Source organism: Takifugu flavidus, chromosome 10, assembly GCF_003711565.1.
Source record: "Takifugu flavidus isolate HTHZ2018 chromosome 10, ASM371156v2, whole genome shotgun sequence".
Taxonomy (NCBI): Eukaryota; Metazoa; Chordata; class Actinopteri; order Tetraodontiformes; family Tetraodontidae; genus Takifugu; species Takifugu flavidus.
Window position 1 is genome coordinate 6,583,365 of NC_079529.1, and position 22,368 is coordinate 6,605,732.

At 43.1% G+C, this 22,368-nt stretch overlaps 1 protein-coding gene across 1 annotated transcript; it reads right to left on the bottom strand.

The window, feature by feature from the left end:
* Positions 1-1,418: 1,418 nt before the first annotated feature.
* On the bottom strand, positions 1,419-20,289 carry LOC130532494 (exostosin-1-like). Its single transcript, XM_057045171.1, has 11 exons — positions 18,365-20,289; positions 7,890-7,983; positions 7,051-7,158; positions 6,771-6,890; positions 5,719-5,851; positions 5,162-5,280; positions 4,556-4,651; positions 4,356-4,445; positions 4,091-4,251; positions 3,834-4,005; positions 1,419-3,675 (listed from the first exon to the last, which is right to left on the bottom strand). The coding sequence occupies exons 1-11, from the start codon at positions 19,315-19,317 to the stop codon at positions 3,490-3,492; spliced, it is 2,232 nt and encodes a 743-aa protein (XP_056901151.1). The 5' UTR covers positions 19,318-20,289; the 3' UTR covers positions 1,419-3,489.
* Positions 20,290-22,368: the final 2,079 nt, after the last annotated feature.

The window sequence follows — 22,368 nt, forward strand, 5'->3', positions numbered from 1 at the left end:
GCAGCTGTCACAGGAGAACCTCTGCCAGTGGAGCATGTTCCTGATTTGGAGGCGGTGGAACTGAACGCCACTGTAAACAGGCTGGCCGCTCAATGGCAAAGGTCACATTGAATAATTAAGTCCAGCTACTTTGTTTTTTTTAAGACATTGAAGTTATAAGTGCATTTTAGTGACCATCCAGATTGGGTAATTACAGTAATGTACAATGGATCATTTGAATATGATCATTAAACATCTGCTCCACGTACTTTATATTACGCAATCAGATCATTGTTGTTTTGACCGATCTACGTCGCACAAGATCACTATAAGATTAAGAAATGATCCATCGAGACTGAATTACTGAACATGATTCAGCAATTGAGGCAATAATGAATTCATACAACTATATTTTAAAGAGCTTTTTGCTGTTCAGGCTTGTGCACAGGACACATTTGCGAGACGATGTTCGAGAGCCATCTTGGAGTGATGACACATTTTTGGACTCCCATCTGTTTTATCTGATATTTGATCCAGATATAGCCAGTTGCCATCTGCAGTTATCATGAGATGATTACACATACAGCGATCAGCCTTAAAGGAACCAGAGTGATGTTTAATATCAGGACAGAAAAGCCACTGACTGTGCATGATTTTTTTGAGGTTCTCTATGGCAACCCATTTTATTACTGCAAATGTCTCTTTTAATGCATTATTTACTGCTTTGCGTGACCCGCTTTATTATTTATTGCTTTATGCACCTCGATCCTCGTGACACCTCAGCTCTTTTTTTAAGGCATCAATGTGTTGGATGTCCTTTAATCTTCGGCTTCATCCGCCATCAAATCGAGCAAGCAGGTTCGTGACAATGAACAGGCCTGGAATTTATGTCAAAACAAAAACTTATTTACATTTAGTAAAAAAGCCAGACTGTTTTAAGGTGTCAGTCATCATTTTGTTCCACAGATCTGACAGTGGATGCCGTTTTAGGCACCAGCGTCTGAAAGTTGATCGTCTTTTGCTGCGTCGACTAATTTATTCAGCACAAGCACCGGTGTAGCTTTTTTCCATCCTCATTTCATTGCTTTAAGGGTTTAGCTTAGTTTGTCGCTTGTCGGGGGGTGGGGGGGCAATCTGTGCTGTGGCTGTTGCTGCAGCTGAGTTGGCAGCTCTCATGCACCCAGGATCATCCTGGATAGATGCTGTTATTTATGCAGCGTGTCTAAACCAATCATCCTGACACAGTTTTATGTAAACGTGGCGGTTTCTTGGCACAGGATGAGCTTCGCAGTCGCAAAGGGAGGAAACTGAAAAGGTAATGTTTAGTTTGGCTGCTCCTCAGTCGGGTTTTTAATTATTCTCGATGCATTTTTTTTTTTCCCACCTCACAATATGTTGGCCTCTTTAGGTGAGGGATGAAGACATAAAACGCAGACAAGTACATTATATAAAACCTTTATTTTCTCCACTTTTAGAAAATTCTTTAACAAAATCATCTTTCCTTTATCTTTCAATTTTAATCTCTATAAAATCAGGTCTGCATTTACAGGAGAGAGGAAAAAAGAGGAAACAGGCTGAGATTCAGTCTGATAAATACTGTGTATGGATCAATCACAAGTGTTACATAGATTACTTTACTTGTGGTCAACCGGGAAGACGGCCACATCGTACATATCGAAGTCAGTTCAAATAAAAACATTTCCTACAACAAAAAAGACAGGAATGTTAACATGTTTAGTGATAAGTGACTTTCCAGTGTTTAAAAATGAAAGAAACCAAAAAAAAAACACACAAAAGAGGGAGGAAACATAATGGTTACTGGATAATGATCTCAAATAACCCAAAATGAAATGAAAACAGGAGCTATTCTGACACAAAGCAGCCTGGGGAACGAAAGGTATTCCTCCTGAAGGCACATTAACAGATAACGCCCTGCCAACGATGACGCGGGGAAGAAAACAATTGAGAGAATATCTTTTTAAATATTGCACTATGTTCAGTTTTGTAATTTGAAATGACTGCAGACAGTTGGGTCAGGCCATTCTTGCCGTAGAGCTTACAGCTCGTCAAAAGAAATGTACGATAAAACAGCATCTGTCCTTCGCCCCCCCCACCCCCCAACTGAGCATTTTTCCTTTCAAAGAAAAGGTACCTGGGCATGCATGGCAGTCCTCAGATAAAAACGGGGGCGAGGGAAAAAAGGGAGGTCTTTTTTTGGCAAAAAAGTACCACTCCAAACATAATGGACAGGTGTGGCTACCAAGCAGCGCATAATAGAGGAAGCAACTGATCAGGTGATATGCAATATCCGTAGCCTAATGTTCCAGTGACAGTTGGTGACGAATGTAGTTGAATTATAAGACTGATGTAAGAACAGTTTGAACATTTAAGATAATAAGCAACCTCCTGGTTACAGTTTGTAGCATGAACGTTCCCAAAGAACGCCGCATTCTCGCTATGTTACCGCTTCTACACGTTAACTGGTCCCCAAATAAAGCGGTCGGCCAACGCCAGGAAGCTGCTGAGCCCGGCCTCCCGGCCAAAACTGTCACTGGACAAAATAAAATCTATGGCACGAAGACAATTATGCACGTGAATGATTATTATCCTGATTTAAAACAGTGGTTTGTGTTTCAGTTGTGACGACTGGTGATTGTTGAGGCCAGACACATCGAAGTACCAGGTCTAGCTCAGCATATGAACATTTGTGAATGAGAAAGAACAACAATATACTCTTGGACATTTCTAATGAATCCTGCAGTTATATCACCTTTGAATGGTTGATTCAGATTGGAGGAAACATTCAGGGTGGTACCGTTTGCTGTACTTAATACACTTTGGTGCGGAATTGATACGGCGTCAGGATCTGTCGTTCCGTCAGTTATAAAACACACACTGAAAAGCAGCATGATCAAGGTGCCTTCCCTTCGCTGTCCTTTTCTTGCACCCATAAAACCCACCCCTCTTTAGAGGCACTGCACGTATCTGCCTCTCCTCTCCTCTCCTCACCTGCCCTGCCACCTGATCTCATTAAGACATTACAAAGAAGGAGTAGTGCTGGCAATCCCATGTATCAAAAGCACCTGCGGGCAACCCAAAATAGTGTTAAGAAATATCAATTATATTCTGTCATCTTAACCTTTCTGTGCAGAGCCAGAAGGTCTTGGGTGGGGGCAGATTTGGGCATGCTTTGGGACACTGAAGTGACTTCGATTCACTTCAAAGTCAAATAGTTTTAAGTCTTCAGGTGTCCTTTCTTTGATGGTAATCATTAAATATATGATCAGTGAATTCAGATATACCCTAAAAAATGGGTGGAAAGGAGACACAGTGGAGGGCACAATGGAGAGGAGAACAATGACTGTCTGTAGCTGGTTCCTTCCTCTCTCCTCCATGTGGAATCCTCTGAGCACATCCTGTTCCATCCACGGAAAGGCCCAGAATTTCTCTTCATCTCCGCCCCCCCGCTCTATCTCCCACGTGTCCACTGAGCAGGGAGGCTCTGGATGGTTATAGCCTCTCTATGTCCCTGTACTTCTTCCTCAGTATGGACACCTGGTCTTTGAAAAGGACCGGGTCCAGCCTCATCTGTGAGTGGACCAGGGGCATGCTGCCAAACCAGCTGGCAAACTTGTTCATGCAGGTCTGACGCTGGGCAAAGTGGTCCGGGTCGGCCCAGCGAGAGGCTCGGGAGCTCTGAGGGTGGGGAGGTGGGGGTTGGATGCAGAGAGAGAAAGAAAGAAAGTCACAACAATATTAATTATGAATTCAATATGACGCTGACCTTTAAGGCCTCCTGCGCCGCCGACAGCCATAATAGAGGAAAATAAATGCACCATTACAAATGGCTTTACCTGTCCCATCATTGCCTCTTTGTATTGTTTCTTCTGAGTGACCTTTATGGGTGGTAGCTTAGCAACAGACGACACCAGGAAATTCATTAGAATGTCCTCGCAGTTTGACATCTGATCAACCATAGACGTCAGACTGGCTGGAAGGTAGGAGGTGTACAGGTAGTGGTAATATCTGCAAGAGAGGGCCAGAGTTGAGTTGGTGTTGATCTTAAGCAAAAACAGATAAACGCCACATTAGAAAAGCGGTGGCTCCTTACTTGTGATAGATGGCCGCCCCCGTCAGCACCATGGAGTAGTCGTTGGTCCACTTGGAAGTGTAGCCCCACCGCTCCTTACTGCTGTCCCAGAAATGGCTGCGGGCCGGATAACCAACAATGCGGTCTGGAAAACTCTGCCACACAGTGAAGGCAAAGTCCACCTGGACCGAGGACAGGCAACATGTTAATTACCGTGTAATTATAATAAAATCCTTCTGAAGCACAGAACCTCTTGATAGTTTCCCTGGATTTCTAGTTATCTGACCTCTGTAGACGAGAGCACTGTGTCCTCGTCAAGGCTGAGTACAGCATCAGTGGGGATGGTGTCGTAGGGCAAAAAACGGCTGCTTATTACCTGGTGGGAATAGATACCTTTGTTTAAAAAAAGAATTCCAGATTCTGTAGCCAGCAAATGTGGCTGAAGGACACAATTACAAGAGTCATAACAACTGTACATTAATTTACCTTATTTTCACCTTCTATAACAGTAACAGGAACTAAGGTGGGAGGCCAGCGGTGCTTAGCAGGGAGAGGCTTGTCACAGTTCCACAGAACTATAACCTGATAAAAAAGGGGAAAGTAATTCGTTTTAAACCTTTACTTTTATCTGCATGCCCTACGTGCAACACATGCCATGTCAAAATATGCCGACTTAAGTTTAAAATTCAATGAATACACGAGCAGAGAGTAACAGTATCAACAACAAAATCTCTTTCAACTGGATGAGAAAGCTTTTGGCAGCGTGAAAGCATCCCACAGCCAAACTCTCCTTTAAACCATCTGGAATATTTTCAACAATTGCGAGCAAGTCTGATGGTGGATCTCCAAAAGTGTGCTGCGTGTCTGAACTGGATTCCTCACATAAAAAGGAGCGGAGCCACACTGTCACTGTTTTGATAAATGAAAGATTAAAAAGGTGAGATTTAAAAAAAAAAAAAAAAAAATGTAATAGTAAAAAACCCCCGGAGATCACTATTTTCAACTGTTGCGTGACTTGGCATGAGATTGGTTGTGGGGGCCAATTAGCATTCCATCATCTAATGCGCTGCAGTGTGTGAGACTTTGAAATACCTGAGCACAGTACTGGGACTTGGCCACGGCCACAAGCAACTTCATGACTGGCTGGGACAGGGAGACCAGTGGCGTCACTACGTGAATAATAGCTGTGAACTTGGGATAGGGCTTGATACCTGAAAATAAGGCAAGCATACAACAAAGTTAAATATGAAGGAATTCAAATCTGGTAGATGAGAATTGGAAAAAATCCTCGAAATCTCTCCTGAGATCAATGCTGAATTTTGTCCGGCGCCGTTTCCTTGGTATTCCATGTAAAACTGGTTTACTTCGAACGGATGCCAGTCAACCAAATAAAATCTGATTAGATACACGGAGCGGTAACATTGTAAGTCAACAGCCTTGTACGGTGAGCTAATGCGACAAATCATGATTAAATAGATTTATACTGCAGCAGTTGTGGCGAGGTCATTGACACACGTTGACGAGGATTCAACAGCTGCCGCACACCAGCTGTTCCTGCCGTGAACTGTAAACCAGTCAATCAAAGCTCGGGGTGTGTCCTTAATATGGTTCCATGTGTATGTCAGTTTGTGCATGAATTATTAACTGACCCAGCTTGGCGTAGTAGAAGGGGAAATCTCCGAGGTATGTGGAGTACTGAGGCAGAGTGAAAAGGCCTCCAGGCAGACTGTTCCACATAAGGTTACTCCTTGAGGTGTGATGCAGTACGCGGTCCTGGATGATCTACAAAAAGAAAACTCAATTTGTTCATTCTAGTTTCTGCAAATCCCAATATAGCAGATATACTGAATTAACAAGTTTTTAGCCGTAATGTCATTTGTAGCAATCAGTAGTTAACCCTAACTATATCGTTACTTAAAATGGAGGGATGTCAGTGAGCTGATCAGAAAACTCCTCGGTATCGTCTGAAATGGGGGAAATTAAAAACAGAATAGCAGTTGTGAAAATATTTGTAATTAATATTAAATCTCAACAAAGTATGTGCTTTTAGAAAATTGTAAATGATTTAGATTCTATTTTAATGTTAAAGGTCAATTTTGTGTGTTATTCTCACACACATGAAGCCAAGTGTACCTACAGGCTTTCCCACTAGGCAGCGATGCTTTAATAAATTATTAAGCACTTTGGGCCGAGGGGGTAGCTGAAGAGCAGAGCAAACACTGTTTACGTCTTGTTGGATATGTTTTGAAGGTGCATCTTTACATCAAAACAGCAACTGTTTTAAACTAATAGCAACATAACAAAAATGTGAAAGTCCATTTGACAGTTCACAGATATTTCATGCTGGTCATGGTTTGCATTAAAAGACTGGTTTAACTGGGATCTAAATTTCCTCTTTTTACCTAAGAAAACCTAAAACCTATTCTTCATATTGATCCAGATAAAAACCCTCAATGTTATCTTGTAACTATGGACAAGAACTTTTATTTTTTAGATTTTTTATTCACCGAAAACACAATATAAACTAATAGCCAATGAATATTTATGCTCGTGTTTCGGCCTTGCTAATATGTGCTTCAGTAATTGAAAAGGCAAGAGAAGATCAGACGGAGCAAAGCAAAAACCTTTACCCCGTCCTAATAAATGGAGCAGGACGGGATGTGTCTGTGTGTTGCATGAATCAACATTAACGAGCACGTACCTCCAGTGTGGTTCGTACTATCTTCTCCACAGAGTTGAAATAAGCCTCCCATAACAACTGAGTCTGTTGTCTCAGGGATAAAATCTGATCCTGGTGGATGGAACGCACCGTCGATGGGATCTGAGATGAAGTCAGACATTAGCATAAAGGAATTAACCAAGACTGGATAAAATGTCCAGTCGACTTTACATAACATGTACAATGGGGGGGAATCAAACTCCTGCAACGTGCTGAAGCAATTTTAGGATAAATTACAGATGAATGCCGGAGGAGTTTCTACCTGTAATAGCAGCCTTTCATCCCCAATCACAGCTGCAGTATTCCAGTCAATGATCTCTGAAAAGGGGAGCTCCCAGCCATTACTCAGCATCACCGGGACACAGGCAGCCTGAAAACAAAACCAACCACGTCCACAAATACGCAGTGTTAATGTGAATACACATGCAGCCTGGGAATAGGACTATCTAACTTGTTCCATGTGATGATCTTGACCAATATTTTTTCCTCCACTGACCTTTATGTCAATTTATGATTCAGTATCAAAATACTTTTGAAACTTTGGGCCGTGAATAATATCTACACTCAATAGAGATGATTACGCAAAATACTTTTGGCAAAGGAGACAAGGTGGATTAGACAAAAGATGGCACTGATTCACTGCTCAGACTCAGGCAGCTGGATCAATGCTGGCTGCACAAGACCTAAATGACTGGTGGGGGTGTTTTAGCACATCTATTTTTCCATTCATACTCATGGATTAATGGTGTTTTCCATGCAGCTACTGTTGAAGCAATTAAGAAATCTTGAACCAATTCAATGTGTTGGGTCACTTTATTTAGCTGACAAGGCCTTAAATTATGCTAGAAAAATAGGGCTGAGGTGGAAATTGGAAATATCTTCCACCAAAGAGTATGGAGATCTGCACCTGATGCAAATTTAACCCAATTCCTTCAGGACAGTCTACATTCCACCTCCAATTCCAAAGCTGCTGCTAGGAAAGTTAGGAGACACTCCCCAAAAACCCTACTCAGACCTAGCCTACTCACCTCGGCTCACCCTCTACGTATCAATCTACTTCTGAACAACAGGGACACCAATCAAAACCTTGATGTCACTGACCTGCAAAGCCTCCAAGAAGCGAAAGGAGCCGAGGCGCCTTCCGCGGGGGACCAGACAGAAGGTGGAGTTGTACAGCATCTCTCTGTAGTCATACCTGCAGGAAGGCAGAACAAAATATTACCACTATTGACTAAAAACATTGACAATAAACAAGATTTAAAGCCCAGAACTACAATAAAGCCTCATTGTTGGACTTGTACACTTTAGGTTGTATCAAATGATTGATGCAAATTGCAGGAAAATCATTTGTAGAGTTCACAAGAAAGCACATATTTCTTTTCATTAAAAAGCTTTTAGAGGGGGAAAAATGAAATGCTGTGATGGCCTTCTCTCTCCTCCCATTAAACCCTGTGCCCTCTCACCTGCACATCTCATCGCTCCTTTCTCCCTCACTTTCTCCATTCAATCCAAGGCTCCGTCAGCACTTGTTTGGATTAAGGAGCTGCTTGGAATTCCTTCAGAGTCAATATTGTACGTGTGCCTTGGAAGAGTGTTTGAACAAGTGCACATTTTTGTGATGTCGGGCTTTCATTCACCGAAGTGGGATCCATTAAATGGGAGAGTAAATGATGCTCAAATGCTAATGTGTGCTCAACCATTTGACCACTTTCATCCGAGGGGAGTAATTTATGTGTCAAATACTTCCATGCGTTTTTTCTTCCTTTGCTGTTCCAATAAAACTATATAGATACATAGATTTTATTATTTCCAGAATGTCTCCCGAACAGCGGAGCCGAGTGCTTTTGCGTTGGTACTGAAATAACTCCGCTTCTGCAGAGCCAAAGTCATTATTAATCCACTGCACAATCTGACACAAGTCAGCCCTGTGTCATGTATTGTACATGTCAGGCTGGAGGCGGGACAGATCGATATAGATGTGATATCCTGTCACCAAGAATACTATATTACCCAGGCCATTTTATTTACTCCTCCCTATAAACAACAAACGTGACGTACGTATGCTAAAGGGGAGAACGTATATCCAGAGGTGTCCGATTAAACACCTGTATGCACAGCCATAAAGCATCTTTCACACCTTTCATTAAGAGAATCCGACAGCAGAAATGTGGAGTGATCTCCGTAACGACATGCACGCTCTGTGCTCTGGCGTTCACTCAGGCAGCACAAGTGTCAGTTTCTCCACATCACATCACGTGTGAAGAGCACATCAGAAAACGTTAAAGCAACTACGGATTCTCAGAGGAAGCGCTGGGGGTTGGTGGTGGGGTAAACGCACAACAGCCTGGCTATCGCCTTTTACTTCACACAACCAGACTCGCTGATAGCGTCATCCATCCAGCTGAAAGAGAAGTCTAAACATATCACTCCTTATTCTCAGGGATTTGCATTTTTTGGCTGTTGTGTGACAGTTATCAGGCAGCTCCAAAGCTTCAGCGTGCACATGAATGCGGACATGTATCTTTGCACGCGCTCATACACACCCACAGCTCCTGCAAAGTCAGGATGATCATTTCAGATATGAGTAAGGGGTGAAATTTAATGCAAAAGGCTGAAAATGCTATCCACCTATTTCCAGGTTTCAGAACCGCTGCCGGCATATAAATGCCATGCAAACCAAGGCTTTGTGGCAGAGAAACACATGATATGCAAGAATGACATTTAATATTTTAATGACTGGTATTGAATTTATGGTTTCGGGTTGTTCTCTGACAAATTCTGTCAAAGGCCATGGTTGTTCTCAGATTTCCTTTTGTGACATCTGGCCATAAACTCCTTCCTTCAGATTTAAAACAACAATTGTAAAAGATTAAGAGCAAAAAAAGAAAAAAACAGCATTAATGCAATTCATTATATCCACAACAATGTACATAAAAATCCATTAACGTGAAGCTTAAATCAGTGCACGACTGCAAATTATAGAGAGACTATGCAATATCAGAGATGATCTGATTTGTGCATCCATTACAAAACCATTAGATTCACTGTTCTGACTGTCAGATATGAGGGACTATTTTTAAACATGGTGAACAAGTAATCCCGCACGCGAGCAGGCAGTAAGTGATCTTTTCCAAGCCTATATTCACAAAAGTATAGGGTTATATCTGGCCCTAGCTGGTGATAAATTCCCCATCTTCTACATTTCCTGCCACCACGAGCACCAAAAAGACCAGATGTTCCTCTCCCCGCATACCTCCATTCTTTTCTATTCTTCCAGATGGCGGCCTGCGGGGCGGAGCGGCAGAACAGTATGCCACTGCATGTCGGTAACGATGGAAAGCGTGAGAGTTCAAAATTTGTTTGTCACAGCCAATTCCAGTCTTCTTGTGTGCAACAACCCTGTGCGTGATAGGATTTTGGAGTAAGCTTGCTCTAAATTAACCCTTATCATTTAATTTTGCTTAAAGAAATCCCAATAATCATTAATACTCCTGAAAGGGGCAGTTTATCTTGCAAAAATAATTTTAACTCGACTGCAAAATCCTAAAACTATAGAAAAATGACATGTAAGAGACAATCTTCTATCATTATTTTTAAACAAAAGCTATTCAATCCATCCTTTTGACATATATCTCTCAGGAAATGGAGCCAGATGTCTAACAAAGGAACAGTCACAGCCAGATCATGCATTTAGGAGAATTACGAAGCCCAGAATTGCATGCCGCTCATTAATATGGTTGAAATACGGGACACTGTGACAATGGAGGAAAGAAAAGTGCAAATAGAGCACAGACAAAATGATAAAACAGCCACAGATTGGTCCATCACAGAGAAAATCAGAACAATCAGGATTTAGAAGAAATCCATGATGTTGTGACTGTGAAGGCAAAAAGAGGCACTTCAGCGGCTTTTTGATTAATCCGAGTGCTCATGTGGATTTGCTCAGCCTCCCACTGACAGCCGATCCTTTCGCAGTCTTGGGCTGTGCTGCCTTTTTTGAAAACACTAATTGTCTATTATTAGTGGCGTTAACAGCGTGGATGTCGTAACACACGTGACGGCTTTGTGGCGGAGCAGACTGAATCACAGTTTGTGGAATTTTCACTATGAGTGTATGTGTTCCCTTACACAGGCTTCAGAGAAGGGGAAGGGGGGGTGTGATGACAGCTCTGGAACCATCATTCTCTGTCACCCCTTTCACAATCCATATCTTATTTTATGCCTCCTTTTCTCTGTCACAATTGAGCCAAGCAATCGGCTGTTGCCAGGACTACGTCTCTTAGCTGGCGGAATTTCACTCTCAATGGCAACGAGTCAAAGACGGTGTCGGGTGGAAAAAGTTAAGGGGGGGAAAGTCGACATTTAAACAGGGTATCTAAGCTGCACAAAAAATGTCACACACAGATGCGGAAATCCACTTTTCGGTCTTGCATTTCAGAGAAACGTCCTTTTTTTAGAGACACTGCCAGACCATTTGCAGAGCAGCTTTGCTTTGATTATCTCCAGGAGGCTGACAAGTGGGCCGAGGACGGAAGACGGCGACGCTTTGATACACACACAAAAACAGCAACTTCAAATTAAGCGACTTGGTTTTTGTTTTTTTTCCCGGGACTACTACCAACAACTGTGGAGAAATTGCAGGTTTTCACAGATGTCTTCTCCCTCTTTGTTCTTGTCTGGTTGTGTCCACGTTGTACGAGGCATTTCAGTTGTGTTCACCTAAACAGCAGCCGAGTGCCAACTTATGACACATTTCTCTAAAGAGTAAATGTGCAGTGGTAGCAGACGTGCACTGTTATCTCCACAGTATTTATATTTACAGGAAACTCAGGTCAAACATGCCCTATTGCTGGTTTCTATTAGCCTGATCAAAGTGCACAGCTAATCAGTATCTGGGGATTCATAAACAATTAAAACAGTTTCTGTTTTGGTCACTCTTTAGGGAGGTTGGAGGAAGTTTTTAGGTGGATGAGATGAAAACACCAGCATCCGATTAAAAACAGTCTCAGGTTGTTACTGGAAGGGTTGGAAGGTCTAGAAAGTGAAAGATGTCCCATCAGATACCGTGTATTTGATTGTGTGTCTTATAATGGCCAGGAAGTGTCCCGGCCAGAACACAGTGGTGCAGGCGGAGCTGACGGGTCTCAGAGTCAAACAGGCACCGGATTTTGTTGAGACTCGAGTCAGCTCGGTGCTACTGTTGCAGACTGTACTGCACCAGAGATAAGTCCGCTTCAGGAATGCCTCTGTTCCCGGGCCAAGCAGGGTGGATGGAGGACGAGACAGAAGAATGTGAGGAGACAGATGAATGGATGGGAACAGAGGATGAAAAGCTCAAGCACATATTCTTGGCAACGACTAAAATGCCTTCGTTCAGTAAGTTATGCTATGGAATAAATTTGCCATCAGTGCGTGATCAAGTGGACCAATATGCTAAATCAGATTTGATCCAATCCATCACAGCATGGGGAGGATTTATATAAACCCCTGAATCAAGGACGTGCCTGGCCTGAAACTTGCATTTTGAATCGTTCTGTGGTCAAGTGTGGATGTGGTTTTGTACAACATAAAAGGCGATGCGTGTAACGAACCGCACAGCTGCGTCTGCACGCAAGCCCCATGTTCTTTCATAGAACAACACCAAAAATGTTGTTCTGCTTACAGGTAAAGATGAGGAGGAAAAAGAGAAAGGACGAGACCACAACCCTAATCACCATTATTATTTGCGAGACAAAGATGAGTCTGTGTTTTTGGCTCAGAACACATGATTGAAAATACTGCCGGGGGGTTACGTAAATACTGAATATTCAGGAGTTGGACAGAACTGGCTTTCCTTTATTGGATTTAATCCTTTAGAGATATATCTTTATAGATTGCCTCCACAATGAAAATGGACAGGGATTTAATGAAACAGTAAAACATTCAACAGTAATTTTCCTCTGTATAATTTTATTCAGACATTGTTTCTGATGTTAAATCAATGTTATTCTGCTTCTTCTTTGGCTGCTTCACAATAACACTGATTTACTTTAAACCAATTAATGTGGAACCTTAAGGAAACTGAAAACACCTAAAAAATAAAATTTACCGGTAATATAATTTGTAATGTGATTGATGACAAAGTGAATTCCTGCAATGACAGTAAACTATAAATATGATGTTAACCTGTCTAAGGGGCACTGGGAAAAAGGAAATGGTAAGTGCAAAGCTCATGTGAAGTAATGGGAGGATCTGCTTCATTCTGGTGCTGACAGAGACCAAATAAATGTCTTGCCAAGTCGAGCTGCCAAGAAGCAAGAACATAGAGTAAACACAGTCATTTAGCTCTCAAGTAGGAAAAGATGATTACCTCGCAATTACGGGACCACAGACGAGCGAGAGAAGCCCCATTGCCACGGTGACAGAATGAGAGATTACAGACTGGTGGTATTACTAATGATTATGGAAAAAAGGAAATCCTGCGGTTCATCCCAGATCACACACAAAATGGTAAAAGCGAGCAGACCTGCGTGGCAGCAAACTGAGCACGTTTGAATAAATGACAGAATATGATGAGCATGTGACTCCGTCACAAGGCTTAAATCAAGAAAAAACAGGCAAATGATGTACAACAGGGCAAGTAAAGCATTTAAATGAGGTTGTCCATGCAATGATTTAGCTTCATGACATCACAGTTAACATTGATCTCAGTGCTAAACCACACCGGTACCTCCGGGACAGCTAAACCTTCAGGGAAACTGGTCCAGAACAAAGGTCTACCATCTGTGAATGACTCCTGCACCCTGCACAGCTTCCTGCTGCAGGCTGGTAATTACTTTTTGACCCTTGGTAAAGCCGAGATGAACTTCCTCTCCTGCCTTCTGGTTGTGACCTCACATATGGGCGTCGCATATATTACTTCACATGACAGAAGTTCATATATCATGTTTGTAGAATACTTAGCTAAGCTGTGTTTATAAAAATAACAATTATTATCGTTAATTCAGTCATCACTAATTTGAAACAGGCTATCATTTCAAGAACGAATTAAAGGTACAACATCCAACAATTAAGAGTTTTTGTAAAAATGATAGCCCCCCCCACGACTCACAGAGCCATCTGTAGGACAGAGACAGTTTATCTGATCATTCAAGTCGCTACACTGCTAAGTCCTCCAACATCATGGCTGGTAATAGTTTCCTTTGCCAAGTGAGGTTACTTTAAACCAGCAGTTGGACATGGTGATGCAGACACGTTGCCAAAGTTCTTCTGAGGAGGAACAAGGCCTCACTGTGACTCAATTCAATTTCAGGAAACACAAATCATCCCCTAGTCTGCGGCTCCACACACATAAGTGGACCGCTGTTCCTCTCCTGCACTGCAACAATAATAAAAGGAAATATTAAAACCATATTTTCTGGCATCGAGTCAACAGCCGCTGTGATTTAGTGTCTGACGGTTTGGCAGGTTCACTCTCCGAGCCGACTGCGGGATTAAAAACCCCGTAGGATTTGGCTGGCCTTGGTTTTATGGAACTACTTAATTCTGCGTGTAGCGTTGCAACATATTTTATTGTACAAGCGGGAGAATTGGAAAAACTGCCCTCATGTCTGACAAGCAACTTATCATGACCTCCTGGGACACGATAACATCGACTTGTTGAGTGATGCACCAACAGTTTCTGGTACGACTGCTGCACCTCCTCCGGGTTCTAGAACCCGGGTTCTAGTCCCTTTTCCTCCTGGTTACAGCAATGTTGCAGAAAATGTATAGAAAGCATATGAGTACATCTTCCACCAACGTTTGGGTGTGGAAGATGCAGATTGCATTTTAAATGGCGATTCTGGGAAGAGGCCACACTATGTGCCTGGAACATCAACACAACTTCCCTTATTCTGCTCACCCACCACTCTAATAGACATCACCTGCACGTGGCAACTAAGACCAGGACATACATCATTCTGCCAGAACAGGCCAGAGAGTGCACGAGTGGAGGAATTGCTAAACAAATGGCACGGCCTTCTGTCCTCAACAGCGAGCTTCCAAAGATTGAGTACCTAACCCCATTCCAGCAGACAGAGAACATTTTCATTTGAATGTGAAACGGGGAGAGAATGGATATGCTGCAGCCGCTCAAGCACACACCGAGGAATACTTGGCTACAATCCCAAACTAAAAGTGTCAAACATACATTAGATATACATCAGGCCCATCTATATGGCGTAATTCACTTCTTTCAGGTGATTTTCCCCCAACTGTTTCCCTCTCAGAAATGAGCTAAAATCACTAAAACTAGTACATGAAGGCTGCATCCCTCAGGTGCACAGTAGCTCAGGGGAACTGGAGTCACAAGATGCACGCAAGCTTCCCTTTAAATATCACATCATTTATGTGTCACATGTCAAGGTTGTCTCTGGTGGAGACTTAGGACTACAGTAGACAATGTCTGAATAATAAGAACACCAGCTAAAAAAGGACTTCAAGCAAATTGGGAACTACTTTACAGAAACTGCTAAAAATAAATGATTTATAACACATCGATACAATGTTAAGAGGTGTCAAGTATGAACTGAGAAACCAGAAATCCAACGATGTGCTTAAACACAAACCACAGTTGCACACCCACTCCACACACACTGCGCTCATTCATGTACCGACTGACCAAGAAAAACACGCCAGGGAAAGCACTCAGAAACCCCGACCACCGAAAATGATTGCACGGTGGTGTAAGAGTCTCTTGAAGGCCCGTGCTGATGAAGAGTGGTTTTGCGGTCTACCAGCCTCTACCACCACTTGACGTTTCCTCTGGCGCTCGCAAACATGGAGAGTCATTGACAGTTTGTTGCCAGAGGTGAGATTTAGAAAAGAGGTGAGATTTAGAAAAGGAGCCTTCCAAACACACGATTCCCATTTTATTTTTACGCAAACAGTGTGAACTAATGTCATACCAGCACAGTGACTGTACGTGTTTATCACAGTTAATATCAATACATCTTTCAATGCCACAGATATCATTATTACATGCAGAAACTGACACGACTGTCTCCAAAGGAACACAAAGAGAATGTGCAAGAACTTGCCCCCCCCCCCCCCCCCCCCAAGAGTGATTAATAGTTTGCTGCAGACATGGCTGCCAGCCCTCTGCCAGGGGCTTTGGCCAATACTGAGGATTAAAATCTTGCAGGCCTATAAATACACTTTGTGCACCAGTGTCAGCAGCCAGTCAGCTATTGGACTTACTTCTCCATGCTGGAGGACAGGCACAAGGTTTTCCTTTTTCCACTCCTTGCCTTTCCTCTCAGTTGCTCACGCACCCTCTTCTCCTTCTTTCATTTCCTATTTTTCCACCAACACACGTCTGTTTGTCTCCCTCTCCTCGAATCTCTCCCCTCATCTTTTACTCTTTGCCTCTTGTACTTTCTCGCTTGACAGAATGTCTTAATTGGAAACAAGCTGTGAGAAGGCCTTCAGTCTGAGGTTGAAACGGCATCCGACCTGCCGCTCATGGTAGCCGTTCTTCCTTCTCTGGCAGCGTTACAAGCTTGTGTGCAGTGGCTGAGTGCACATGTCTGAAAAGATGGAGCGTGGAAACGACCAAACAACAGCCCGATGGCTGGAAGCAGTCAGATCATGGCAGGAAAAGGTGTAAAATGTAGCCAAGCTGCAGAATGCAAGTATGAAACGACCTGAAATTTCCTGTTTGTGCAAAAAAGGCTAATCAGATCAGATTTATGACACATGTACAAGCTAGAAAGACACAAGGATAATGGGGAAACACCCCTCCAATCAACTGCAGGCACATAAGTTATGTAAAGAATTTGCAAGTTTAGTAAGAATCACCATCATTTATTTATATTGAACGCCAAAATGTATCAATCTCTCATGTGCATTTAAAGCGGAAAAAATGACTGACTTATGTCATAAATTAATGTGAAATTTACATGGTAACTGTGATGGGCTGCAACATTAACCCCGCCATAACTTCCTAGTTGACAGTGGGAGAGGATAAGGGGGATTTGTTACACAAAGGACCACAGCCCGACACAGAAACTATTACTTCCACCCAGTTAGACCACAGACTGCACTGTCTGATCCAGGGTGTCCAACGCAATGATAAATTGCACAGTTCTGCATTAAAAGCAGTGGAATTCTGGTGGAAAGTTGATGAAAAATGAACCCCTGCATTATTAAATAGCAACTGGGCATCTCCAGCCCTCTACAGCTTAGGCAACAGGGACACTAATACCTTTACATATTAATATACTTGTAGGAGCATTTCAGTATCACTGCAGGATTAGTACGGCATTGTCCACATTTATGTACTAATGGTGCTTTCACGATAGGCACAGCCGTCTGGCTGGAGTGCACTTTACGCCAGGTACCTTCATCAAAGGGCCGCATTTGAAATGTTTCATTTTTCTGGTTTTTAATGGTTAAGTTGGACATCAGGCAGAAAGGCCACAGACGTTATTGGCTTTGCAACTAAAACACATCAGTGTGGGTGTAGCCAAAAATCACAATCACTGCTACAATTTCCACCATCAGTCATGTGCGACCTCGTATGTGCGCCTGTGCTGCATCACAATAGCGCCGCGTGTTGCTGCGATAACCTGCTATATATATGCTGTGTATATGCTTATAACGTTCTAATCTTATCTGTCTTTATTTATTCTGTTTCTATACTTTGTATAGGTTGCTACTACAATTCAACTTCCCTACGGGGATGAATAAAGTACATCTTAATCTTAATCAAACAGAGGGAAGCAAACACTAATTACTAAAAAGTATGTAGTGCAGTCAGAGCAAACAAAGTGAAATTCCACACACATTTATTCAGAGTGGAGACGTGAGATTGGATCAAACAAGATTCCAAGAGACACGTTGGCTCCTGACAATGTAGAAAAACAAAAATACCAAATGCTGTCAACACGTAATATGACACCGTTTGATCATTTACGAAGTGCAGAAGGACTATTTATTCCTCTATATACTAACTCACAAGAGTTGGATATTTGAGCGACGTGCACCTTTATTGCAGATTTGTGCTTGTAAGCGTGATTAGAATCTATTAATTCTCCAGACCAGACAACTGGAAACAACAAGGTAAATATTGGTGGTCCATCACAGGAGGCCCCCAAATGCTATGGGGTCATACAGGACACAGATTGGGCCCGGCAGGGGGGTTCCAGTTTGATGCATTTGGGTTTGTCTGGGAAATGACTGAGCAAACAGGGGCTCGGGTGGCTTCCCCTTGCTGGCACCAGCGCTTTGTGCGGGCTAATCCACTGCAACGAGCTGCAGTCCAAAACGCAGCACCATACAGTCACCAGTAACAACACAGCAGAGTCTGGCGGACATAAAGTGAATCCCACTGCACAATTCGGGGAGATATATGCGAAGAAAATAGCGTGTGACTGTTGGACTAGTCGAAGACCACAGAGGAAGCGATAACCTTCACCTCCTACATGAAGACAAAGTTATTGGTTCGCTCAAGTGTAATTTCCTACAGTTCCTCACTGATAAACATCATGTCATTTTATTCAGGGGGTTTGGAGAAAAAGACTTTCTTGGTATAAAATACAACCAGTAGGACTTACTTGTCATACTCCATGTTGTCTCTGTCACAGCGTGCGTCTTTGTGCTTCTGCCAGTCCTTCCCGTGCTTGCAGGTGGTCAACAGCACCACATCCTCGGAGTTGTGGACGTGATATAAAGCGTTTCTAGTGTCCGAACCTATTCCAGTTAGGTACCGCTTCCCTTTGAAAACTAACATGTATTTCCTAAAAGGGGGAATGCTGTTATGTCTCAGATAGCCCCTCTCCCCCCCTGTCCTAGGGTGATCTTTGGAGAAAAGAGGGATGGAAACGTCAAAGTTAGGCCTGAAGTTCTCCGTGCTGATGCTGGCCTTGGCCAACATCGCGTAACCAATGTCAAAGCCGAGGTCTTCTGTGTAGTTCGGCCATGTGCCGGAGTACAAATTAAAGATGATGTGATTTTTTCCTTCGTTCCACAGAGGAAGGCTCTGGATTCTCCCTTTCAAATTGTGTACATACTGTGGAGAAAGCTGGTCCCTGTCCAGAGTGTCCAAACTCAGGACGAAAAGGCATGCTTGCTCGGGATCTGATGTGTAAAACCGGGATCCTTCAATGGAGGATAGAATGTTCTGATAGCTCTCGGACATTTTCTCCCCTTTCTGCTGTGGGTAAACAAAAACTTTAAATCCATTCCTCTCGCACAGGGTGAAATCAAAGCAGGATTCCATTCTGCAGCGTTTTCCAGTGTAGATCCCAGAACTAACGTCTCTCTTCTGCTTAAGCGATATGTGCTCATCAGGATCGACGTTCTGATCTTCTTCCAAGGGGCTAAAAGGTGGGAGAGACCCGGGGAGGCGACGCCACCGCGCCCCGGGTCGATAGCCGGCGAGGCTGCGATCATCACGCCGCCCGGGACCCCGTCTAGATAGCGGGACCTGAATCCCACCGAAGCAAAACAGCAAGATGAGACACGCACCGGCGGAGAACAGCGTTAAGTACCGTTTTTTGGCCTGCATGTGTCCTTCGATCTGGGCTCAGACGCTGGGCGATAAATCCGAGGAGTGCCCAAGTTTTGGTCTCACCACCTCCTGCTGGAAGACTCCGCCATCTTCCCCCGGGCTGCAAGGGCTGTGCGCTCACGTCTCCCACCTCCTGCTTCAGTTGCCTTTTCCAAGTTTGGGAACTGATCCAAAGCATGTGGGCTATTTATAATGTACAACCACCTCGTCCCCTCTCGTATGAAGCAAGATATATATATATATACATATATTTTAAAAGTTTTCCTCAGAGCGATTCGATTACAAAAACCAGGGATCTAACGTTCAAGTAGCCCCCAACTCGCCTTTGTATGATCCCGAATTCGCTTTGCCTAAATCCCTCATTTTTTACAAAAGAATGTCCATCGTAAGCCAGCCATGATCAGATTGTTTCAATCTCCATAGTCAAGCATAGAAACAAACTACATTGCGCATGTTAAAGTTAAAGCAGACTTGTTGCCTGGACTTAACTACTGCCCATACTAGAAATGTGCAGCGAGACAGGTACCGGATCCCAAATTATTAACATATTCAGCTTGAGACACCAAGACGATTATTTCAAACAATCAGTTTTACGCTTTTGCACACCTATACACGGATTTGGTGGACGGATCCAGCTAGCCTGAAAGCTACCGGAGTGGCTCGTTTACGAAAACATCCCCGGTTAGCCTGTTAGCTAAGTGGTCGCAATCAAAGTAGCTTAAATCATGGTTTAAAAAAAGAAGACAGCAGACAGACCCTCCGCAAACCATCTAAAATCAGATCTCCCCGCTCGCCTCAAGTGTTTCTCCGCTCTTCTCAGGAAGCAGGACGGCACAATCCCGTAAATTCCCCCGGTGGTGCCAAAGTGTTGGGGCGCAGGTTTTCACACCAACAAAAACAAGAGCCGCTAGATCGACTGCAGCCGGAGCGGAGCAGCGCGGCGGCCGGGGCGACTGCTGCTGATGACGTCACGTCCTTCCGCGGCGCAAGCTGCGTCCCCATTGGTGCGCGTCACCGCCCCGGTGGGCGTGGCCTGTCCTAGACCCATTCACATCCAAAGGGAAAAGATTGGAGCGTTTTCCGCGCAGATGCCACTTGTTTGTCTACTTAATCACGACACGCCATATTGAAAATTAATATCGGAAGTAGTTCCTCAATCTTCGATTTAGAGAGTGCAATTCAAGTCCACGTGTTGTGTTTTGAATACAGTAAAGAACTCTTTAACAAATATTTGTCCCAGGCTCTCATGGCAAGCGTTGTTATTTCACATATGAATATTAATATAGTCTACATAATCTATGCGGTTGCTTTAGTGGTGACATAATTTGATTGCTTGTTATTTACTTAATTGTTTGTTTTGATTTGCTATTTGAGATGAGTCTGCAGCAGCTTCAGAATTTACCTTAAATGTATTCTGCACAGTTAAGTCACCTTCCACAGCACCTGTGCACTGCACTGCGTAGGCATGTTTTATAATACTTTTGGGTTCGGGTCAGTGAATCTAGCTAAACTACAGCTGAGACTTTGGCCGGTAAAGGTTGCTTTTTTCAAATACTGTTGTGGTAGAGCGTAGATGAGCAAAGCATTGGATCACAGTAAGATCAGTACTGTAGCACACTGATTGAAATCATCAGAAATTATTTGTGAATAGACTTGATCTGGGATTTTATTGGAACATAACATAAGTCATGATGCGTTTTCACAGCTGCTCTGGGCTGAAACACTTGGAGAGAAGAAGGCAACAAGCACTTTGGAATGTGAAGCTACGTTCTTCAGACGCTGTGGACCAGTTATCCGTCCAGCCTCACCTCCTCATGGTATGCTGATCAAAGATAGAGAGGAATACGAAGGCCACCTTTTCATTCTCGCCTCCTCCCCTGTTCTTTTATTTTCAGCTTATTGTTAAAGTTGGCAGATGCTGGCCGATGTGAATGGATGAATGTTTCTGACCTTTTCACTTCACAAAGATTGGATGTGCATTTTTTGCATAGCAACTGAATTATGATCCAAGGTCTTTTAAGTAGTCTGTCCATGCAGGCTGATGGATGCCTGAGTATGATGGCAGACTGAGGACAAATCAGCAGTAAATAAAAACAAACATAGAGATGAAATGCATTTTAATCTGCGGGCTTCCTCTCTCATCTCACTATTATCTGCAGTTTAATCAGAACGTGGCTCTGTTGTCCCCCTGCTGTTGTATTATGCGTGCTGAGCTGAGAGCTAGCCAAGGCAGCACTCCCACTATGCAATACGCGCCACCGTGCCAGTATCTAATTTGGATGCTTGCTGGTCGGCCATCGTTCTCCCAGCCAACCACAGAATCAGCCATCCGAGCAACTCAACAGCCAAGTGGAATTTCATGTCCCTCTGAGTACATTTTGAGGTCATTAATTTGTTTTTGTGCCATTGTGGGTATTGCAATACTGTTTGTCTTTCCAATAAACACTCGTACACTCACAGTGTCATTTTAAATATGGGTTATGTGAGATATTTACAGAGATCACGTACATATTTCACTGGGAGATGCCGTCGGACATCGTGTGTCTCAAGCATGTAGCGTACAACCTTGGATGTGGTAATTTAATGCCGCCTCCTGAGATTGACAGCCTTGATGAGGGGTCTCATCCATCTGCTGCAGGACCTCACAAATCATGTCTGACAAGACCAAGAAATGAAGAGTTTGTGTCACAAATAAGAGTGTCAGCGTCCCTATAGAGCAAGGAAATGAAGGATAAGAACTGCTTTTGGTACCAGGAAGAAGTTGCACAGTTTCTTCAAGGCTTATAAAATTGAAACTAGTTTATTTATTAACTCAATTTGATAACAGCTTCATATTTAAACGGTGAGAGAAGTATCGATATTATCACCTGGAACGTCCTCAACAAACATTCTATAACAAATCCCAATGTAGCTTTATGATCAAAACATCACTCATTGAAATTTAATTTCTTGCAAACAAACAAAAGCGTAAAGCTTTGTTTTTTATTTAAAATGCTAATAACGGCATGGCATCACAGCCCGATGAAAAAAACTGGCTGGTGTTCCTGC